The following is an 8,977-nucleotide window of genomic DNA, read 5'->3' on the forward strand; positions in this document are numbered from 1 at the left end:
TAAATGGTAAAGTCTGACGGCTTAAGTACATTTACAGTGTTTGCGTCCAAATGTCCTCAGCTCACAGCCCTGATTAATACAGCAGACAAAGCTCCTACGCTCTCCTAATACAGCAGACAAAGCTGCTATGCTCTCGGCTCCAGGAACCGCTGCCGTGCTTCCTGTCTCTGAGAGGCGGACTGTTCTAGTTCACATGCATGGACTTTCTCAGATGTGTATTTGAAATCTGATTATTCTTAGACAATATAGACTTTTCTCAGAAATGAACCATGGCAGTGTATAAACTTCTATCTGCCACAGCAACTGTGTTGGTCAGTTTTAATAGTCACCTTAACACCTTCCAGAAGCAGACCTCAGTCAGGGACTGTCTGGATCAGGCTGACCTATGAGTGTATCTGTGAGATCTGTCATGATTAGGTTAACTGAGGTGGAAGGCCTGCCTGCTGTGGCTCCTGAGCTTGGGTTCTGGGTGTGGTACAGGGAAGGGCTCAGCAGAAGTAGAACTCTTCATGCACTAGCGCTCTCTGCCCTTGACCGTGGATGTGACTCCCTGCCTCACACTCTGACCTTTACCTCCCTAGGACGATGGACTATAATCTGGAATGAGCTCAAACAAACTCTCGCTCCCCCAGGCTGCTTTTGGTCAGGGCATTTTATCACAGTGACAGACACAAAACTGGGACAGCTCTTTCCATCTTCCTTGGTGACAGCACCTGTCACAGGGGGCGCTCACTCACCTGCGTAGGTGTGATGTGACTGATGTCTTCAGATGCAAGCTGCTTCAGCAGGGTGGTCTTGCCAGCGTTGTCCAAGCCCAGGAGAAGGATTCGCACCTCCTGGTCTGGTGCACTTTTCAATTTGCGCAAAATAGAGAGCAAGCCCTTGAACAATCACAAGAGGGACAGGTTACTTGGTATTAGCAGACATCAGAATGACTTCTGCTATGACGTTTGTCCTCGGTTACGGACAGTTAGCATATCTCCATCCACTCTATGGCCATTGGTTCCACTTGCTTCTTCCTTCCAAGCTTTAGCCTTAGTGGTGTGGGGAAATGCAGCAACAAGGTCAGCGGCTAGCTTGTCCCTGCCCACCCCATGACTCCTGCTTAGCTGGTACCCAGCCGTGACATGCTACCCACCGGTGTTCCTAAAGCCCTCCATGTACATTTCAACTAGGATGCTTCACATGTCAGACTAGTCAGTGCTCAGACTTCCCCACTTCCAGAGTGAAGCTTCCTGCCACTGCACGAGACAGATACTAGAATTACCCACTCTAGCTAAGGTAGGACTCTAAGGTGGTGGGGGCTGTCAGCCCTCACACAAACACTGGGAATGTTCCTAAGTGACACAGAGTAGGAAGGGCAAGGACTCTGTGTGTGCTGGGGAAGCGACATTACGACAGGAAACAGTGCTGCTAAGGTAGGCAGACCAAGCCTATTCTAAGCAAAAAGGCTTAAACTACAAAGAATGTTGTGCTGAGTCTCACTGGAGATCCAAGAGTACGCTGGCTACTAACAGATTAAAGAGTGTGACCCGGAAGAGGTAACAAGAGAAGGGGCTGAGTAACACAGTGCAGTGTGGGATGATGGTAGGATCACAAGTTTGGTTGTGCTAAAAAAAAAAAAAAAAAAAAAAAGAGAAAAGAAAGATTTTTAGCCAGTGGTGGTGAGCCCCCTTGAACCTCCTTTAATCCCAGCACTTGGGTGGCATAAGCAGGTGAATCTCTATGAGTTCAAGGCCAGCCTGGTCTACAGAGTGAGTTCCAGGGTAGCCAGGACTCCACAGAGGAACCCTGTCTCAGCGGTTGGGGGAGCATTTATTTTTAAGGTGCTGAGCGGAGACACAGCTAGGCCGTGTGAAATGCACCAGGGCTCTACAGGCTTCTGTTTATGTCCGTCACTCCATCTTTGCAGGATGTGTGGATATAACACAGACAACCCCTGCTTTCAGATGAAAAATCACATGTGACAAATAGGTAATTAGAAAAGGCGTTAATGATTATGATTTAGCCAGCAGTTTTAAAATGCTTTATTATTATTAGGGGTTTTTGTTTGTTTGAGATAGAGTTTTTCTGTGTAGCCCTGGCTGTCCTGGGACTTCCTTTGTAGACCAGGCTGGCCTCTAACTCTTGAGATTTACATGCCTCTGCCTCCCAAGTGCTGGGATTAAAGGTGCATACCACACATGATTTTTGTTACGTGCATCTGTGTGTGTCTGAGCATGCGCATGTGGAAGTGAGTGCAGTGCCCGTGGAGGCCGGAAGGAGTCAGGCCCCCTGCAGGCTCCAGGTCACTTATGTGGGTGCTGGGAACCAGACTCTGGTGCTTTCAAGGAGCAGGCAGTGCTCTTAAATGTTGCAGCATCTCTCCATCAACACTTTTCCTTTGGTCCTGGGGACTGAACGCAGGGCCTTGCCCATACCACCGACCTGTCCCCTTAACCCCTGGCCCTGCTTTCTTATTAAACAGGTAAGAGGATGTTTACAGGCTATTTATTTGTTCTGTCCTGCAGCTGACAATCCCAGACCAATGAGGTACGGCTCAAAAAGAATCGAGGGCCAGGAGTGGTGGTGCTCATCTTTAATAATCCTAACACTGGAGAGGCAGAGGTAGGAAGATCTCTGTGAGACCAGGGCCAGCTTGGTCTACATAGTGAGTTCTGGAATAGCCAGGGCTATGTAGAGAGACCCTGTCTCAAAATAAATTAATTATTTAAAAATGAAGCCATGTACATACCTTTAGTCCCAGCATTCAGGGAGCAGAGGCAGGCAGATCTCTGAATTTAAGGCCAGTCTGGTCCACAAGTGAGTTCCAGGACAGCCAGGGCTACACAGTGAGAGATTCTGTTCAACAAACAAACAGAAGAATCAAAAGATGATACTGGGACTGAAGAGATGGTTCAGTGGTTAAGAGAGCTGGCTGCTCTTTCAGAGGTCCTGAGTTCAATTCCCAGCAACCACATGGTGGCTCACAACCATCTGTAATGGGATCTGATGCACTATTCTGGTGTGTCTGAAGATAGCTGCAGTGTACTCATATAAATAAAAATAAATAAGTAATATTTTTTTTGAAAAAAGATGATATTATTTTAAGGTCATACACTCTAATCTTCCAGCCAGAGTAGAAATTCCTTCAAGCTGGGTCTTAGAATTTAGAATTATACAAAATGCTTCTGTTTCTCATCCACACTGCACCAGGAGAGAAGTCAAGCCAATCTGTTGATGAAGATCAAACACTATCTCTGTGAAATAATTCTCAGCAATTAGGCCTTGGGACAATGGCATGGAAGTGTGGAGGCGGATGAGCAGCCTCCTGTGTCCTCTGTGGCCCTGCGCTGGCAGCTGAGGACTGCACTGACTTCTCCATGTCTCTGTCTCTTTCTAGCAGCAGAATGGAAAACTCAGTCTAAGACAGACAAAGATATGCCCAAAGGTTTAGGACGAAGGCTGAATACATCTGAAGCTAACAAAAGACGGGCAGAATTTTGCTGTTGTTGTTTAAGGAAGGGCATATTTTTGTTTTTATTTTCATCTCATTTAATTCTAGTTTGATTCAATTCCTTCTTCAAGCCATATTTATAAGGAGCCTCTTGAGTTACTAGTGGCTTAAAACACTTGACCTTCATCTGACTTTTATAAGAACCCAACAGGAGAGTCACAGAGCATAAATTAGCTGTTGCAGAAGAAAACAGACACAACAGAGAGGTGGAGACATCGTCTCAGGCACTCATAGGCAATTCCTGAACATGACAGAGAGGTTGAGACATTGTTCAAGGCATTCACAGTCAACACCTGAACATGGAAGGCATTCATAATCAACACCTGAACAAGGTCGTTTCTCAATTCTTATTAGCTGTACTGAACTCATTCATTAATAGGGTAATCTTTCAGACTCCATGGCGACTGGGATAGAAAAGGACCAAGAACAGGAAAAAGCACTGAATTACTCATCCTGAGGCCCCGACTGGATACAGAAAAGGTCACCTTAGCTCCTAAAATACACTAAAATATAGGAATTTATCAAATTAACACATTAAATGACATAGGTAAAACGTTCATGGATTATCTTCTAGTGTAGAAATTGTCAAGGAAGACCTTGTCATTTTACAGAAAATATTTTACTATTTACAAAGTTTAAAGTCAGCATTTTCAGTTTTTCTTTTTTAAAGATTTATTTATTTTTGTATTTTATGCATGAGTGCTCTATCTGCACAGATACCTGTGTGCCAGAAGAGGGCATCAGATCCCATTACAGATGGCTGTGAGCCACCACGTGGTCGTCAGGACCTCTGGAAGGGCAGCCAGTGCTCTTAACTGGTGAGCCATGTCTCAGGCCCACATTTTCAGTGTTTCATCAAGTGCCTCCTCACTAAGAAACCACTTAACAGGGCTGGAGAGGTGAGTCAGCAGGGAAAAGAACACATTGCTCTTGTGGAGGACTCAGGTTCAAGTCTTGCACCAATGTGAGCTGGCTTCCAACTGCTTGTAACCCCAGTTCCAGCACAATCTGATGCCTCTGGCCTCCTAGGGCACCTGCATCTATGCACATACTCACATGGAGGCATATGCACATAATTTAAAAAGCAAAACTTAAATCTTAAAAAAGGAAAGAAATCACTGGATACATAAACTGTTGCCAGGAGACCAAGTTTTCTCACATACTCCTAACATCTGAAATTGAACAATTAATGGGAAAACACCGTTTCTTTGTTGTAGTGTCCAGCTGAAGTGAGCGAACTTTCTCCACATGTGAGGAACTGAACCAGGGCTTTGCACGTGTCAGGTGGGCATGCTACTGCCAGGCTTCATCCCCAGCCCTGAGAATGGCTTCACTGTGTCGCCCTGGCTGACCTGGAACTCAGTATGCAGACTAGGCTGGTCTCAACAGGGATCCTGCCTCGGCTTCCCAGGTGCTGGGATTAAAACTGTGCACCAGTACACCTGCCCCCGGCCCTCCTAATTCCTACTCATTAAAGAAGTAAAGTACAGCTGAGAGAAGACACAAGCCGTTCTAACTATAGGCACCTTTTGTAACCTAATAGTAGAGAATATAGTGCTTTTAATTTCTAATGAGCACTCTTCCTTATTAGGCAATAACATCAGATGCTTCACCCTTAAGTGAAATGACACAGAAAGAGAAAGTTCAGCTAATATTTTCTCCCTTCCAGTAAAATGAAAATGGCATCTCAAGCCCACCCCGGGACACAAGTGCTGATGCCACAGCGCACTGTGTCAGCCCGGGCCTCCAGGACAGGATCACGGGATTACCAGGGCTCGCTAAATAGGGAGGAGGCTATTTATAGCTGCAGGGCTCTGCCAGAAAGGTACAAGGTAAGCTGATTTAAGAGGCTAGATGAAAGAGAGCAGAGTGCTCCACCCTGAGCGTGTGTGTCGTCTCCACGCTATGCTTTATTTTAAATGTCAGATGAAAGAAAGCATTCATTAAAAGTTAAATTTATGATGGGGATGAGTTTTACTGTATAAAGACAATGAAGTTAATTTTTACAGTGTAATTTTGACCCAAACAGCCATTCATTCAACTGTCATTAACACCCATAATGTGTTCCAAAGCAGAAGAGTGAGCAAAAGAGATATGATCTTTATGCAGGTTTATACTCCTCCATCACTGAACACAGGTAACGAGAGAACCCGGTCAACTGCATGCAGATGTTACCGACTCCAGCAATGACAAGTTATCTGTGCTGGGCAGAAGCACTTGAACTCAGTCACAAAACATTTAAACAAGCTTTGCTACAACCAGATCTTGAAGAGATGTGCCACGGACTGCAGAGCGAGCGAACAAGTGAGCTTGCTTATTTATTTATTTATTTATTTATTTATTTATTTATTCACAGATCTCTCTCTACATAGCCCTAGCCATCTTGGAACTTCTGTGTAGACCAGGCTGGCCTAAAACTCAGAATTATGCTGCTCCTACCTATGGAGTGTTGGGATTAAAGGTGTGAGCCTCCACACTTGGCTTGGACTACAGAAATTTATCTGCCTCAAAATCTATTTACACTCAATTCACGGTAGAGGCATCGTGCTCTGACCCCAAAAGACACAAACTAGGTCATACACAGAAACCAAAGTGGAGGGGTAAGGGTAAGTAGAGGAATGTGCTGGAACATGGAAACAGTATGACCCCGAACGGCTACGTATTAAATACTATAACCCTGAGCTGTCAAACACATTCTCTCCCTAAGCAGCTTAAACGGGACAGAGTTCAAATTCAGTTCACCTCTTAACCAGGGTCCTATTGACCTCAAACAAAAAACTGGATTGTGTTTTCTTTTTTTGTAATTATTTTTTAAAATGATACGTGTTTACTTATTTCATGTGTGCATGTGTGTGTGCTCGGTACAGAGTGCTTGTGGGAGTCAGCTGATAGCTCTTGTGAATCAGCACACGCCTTCCATCCATGTGGGCCCTGGGGATAAACACAGGCCGTCCGGCTAGAGGTAAGCCCCTCCCCCACTGAGACGCCTCATCTGCACCCGAGACTTGTTCTCCTTCTCATCATCTCTCTACTAAAGACAGAGCGCTCCTGAGGACGAGTGGGGCCCTCTCAGCAGATACCAGCCTGACGAACAGGAGGCCGCTTCTAACTTCAGACGGCGCTCAGCTGTGCTGACCCCACCAGGAAAGGAGAAGGGTGCAATCTGATGAGGAACAGGGAGAGGACTGAGTAAGGTGACGCCGTAAGGAAGGACGCGCAGAAGCTGCCCGGAACAGCCGTTACATTTTCATATGTACAGAGCTGGAAAGAAACACTCTGCCAGTCCTGTTTCTTTTCTTGTATTTCTTTTCTTTAGAGGGTGTGTGTGTGTGTGTGTGTGTGTGTGTGTGTGTGTGATATGTGTGTATATACTAGTGGTTAGCTGGGCTTTGGTGGCACAAACCTTTAATTCTAGCACTCAGGAGGCAAAGGCAAGAGGATTTTTATGAGTTTGAGGCCAGCCTGGTCTACGAAGTTAATTTCAGGATAGCCATGGTTATGTAGAGACCCTGTCTCATACACACACACACACATACACACACACACATACATAACTAGGGATTAAACCTAGGGCCTTGAACATAGTAGGTTACCCAGACCTTTTAAAAGCCCTTTTTTTCTTTCTTTCTTTCTTTTTTTCTTTCTTTCTTTCTTTCTTTTTTTCTTTCTTTTCTTTCTTTCTTTCTTTCTTTCTTTTTGAGACAGGGTTTCTCTGTGTAGCCCTGGCTGTCCTGCAACTCACTCTGTAGACCAGGCTGGCCTTGAACTCTGAAATCCACCTGCCTCTGCCTCCCAAGTGCTGGGATTAAAGGTGTGAGCCACCACCGCCCGGCAGACTGACCAGCTCTTAAAAAAAGCCCTTTTTATTTTAAGAGAGAACTCACTCACTTGTCGAGGATGGCTTTGAACTCATAATCTTTCCTTATCAAGCTTCAGGGAACTCACAATACAGGAATGAGCCATCATGGGTAACTATGGGTATATTTTCTTTCTTTAAAAAAAAAACACATATTTTATGTATACGCATGTAAGCCAAGGTGTATATGGATGGGTACCACATCTGTGCATGAAGATGCTGTGGTCAGAAGAGGGTGTCAGGTCCCCTGAAACTGGAGTTAGAGGTGGTCGTGTGTTGTTATGTGGGTGTAGGGAACTGAATGTTGGTCCAATGAGAGAATGGCAAGCTTTCTTTAATTCTGGAGCCACTTTCTTTTTATTTTATTTAAAAGTTTTATGTGTATGAATGTTTTACCTGCCTGTATGCAGGTGACCTTAACTGCAGAGCCATCTCCCTAGCTCCTCCTTTTTTTTTTTGTTTTTGATAAAAATTTTTTTCACTTAACACTTTCTGACCCCAAAAATACATGTAATGAACAAAAAGTTGTGTGTGTACGGTAACTACATGTAAGAAGGAAGTAGTCCATAAATAATTGATGAATTGAGTTCATGGTAAACAACAGTGATTGGTTATGTGCCAAATGACTGTCATCTTTGTATCTTGCTAAGATGGTAGAGCAATGGCCCTAGAATCCTCCAGTGAGGGTCGGGGAGATGGCTCAGCACTTTAGAGCATTTGCTGCTCTTTCTTTTCTTTTCTTTTTTTTTTGAAACAGGGTTTCTCTGTATAGCCCTGGCTGTCCTGAAACTCACTCTGTAGACCAGGCTGGCCTGGAACTCAGAAATCTGCCTGCCTCTGCCTCCCAAGTGCTGGGATTAAAGGCATGCGCCAACCACCGCCCAGCGCTGCTCTTTCTTGCAGAGGATCTGATTCTACTTCCAGCACCTATATTGTGACTTAGAAGCTTCCAAACCTCCAGTTCCAGGGAATCCGATGCCCTCTTCTGGCATGCAAAACACTCATACATATAAAATAAAATAAGCTAAAAAAGAAAAGAAAAGGAAATGTGATTGTAAAGCCAGGGTTCAGCAGCTGACCCTAAATGTTCAGAGAAGCTCAAAATATTTTTTGTTTCAATCTCTCAAATTTGGAAAGAAAAAAGCATTGGCCACAGCTCAAATTTAAAACATGGGACACTATGGTGAACAGGGAGTGGCTTGTTGGAGTAGGAGTGGCCTTGGAGGAACTGTGTCACTGGGGAGTGGGCTTCGAGGTTTCAGAAGCTTAACCCAGGCCTTGTGGCTCATTGTCTCTTCCTGCTGCTAGCACCGTGTCTGCCTTCACACCACCATGCTTCCTGCCATGGTAATAATGAACTAGCCTCTGACATGTAAGCCAGTCCCAGTGAAACGTTTCCCTTCATAAGAGCTGCTGTGGCCTGAGGTGGTGGTGCAGGTGTTTAACACAGCACTTGGGAGGCAGAGGCAGTCACATCTCTGACTTCAAGGCCAGCCTGGTCTACAGAGTTTGTTCCAGGGCAGCCAGGGCTGAGAATTGAACTCAGGACCTCTGGAAGAGCAATCAGTGCTCTTAACCACTGAGCCATCTCTCCAGTCTCTCTCTCTCTCTCTCTCTCTCTCTCT

At 45.1% G+C, this 8,977-nt stretch overlaps 1 protein-coding gene across 1 annotated transcript in view; it reads right to left on the bottom strand.

The window, feature by feature from the left end:
• The window catches only part of Arl3 (ADP ribosylation factor like GTPase 3), a 46,783-nt gene that overhangs the window by 33,202 nt on the left and 4,604 nt on the right, over window positions 1–8,977 (bottom strand). The window contains exon 2 of the mRNA XM_028774590.1: window positions 738–881. Coding sequence (XP_028630423.1) covers window positions 738–881 — 144 coding nt within the window. The remainder of the gene's footprint in view (window positions 1–737; window positions 882–8,977) is intronic.

This window comes from Grammomys surdaster, unplaced genomic scaffold, assembly GCF_004785775.1.
Source record: "Grammomys surdaster isolate TR1022 unplaced genomic scaffold, NIH_TR_1.0 66, whole genome shotgun sequence".
NCBI classification, from domain to species: domain Eukaryota; kingdom Metazoa; phylum Chordata; class Mammalia; order Rodentia; family Muridae; genus Grammomys; species Grammomys surdaster.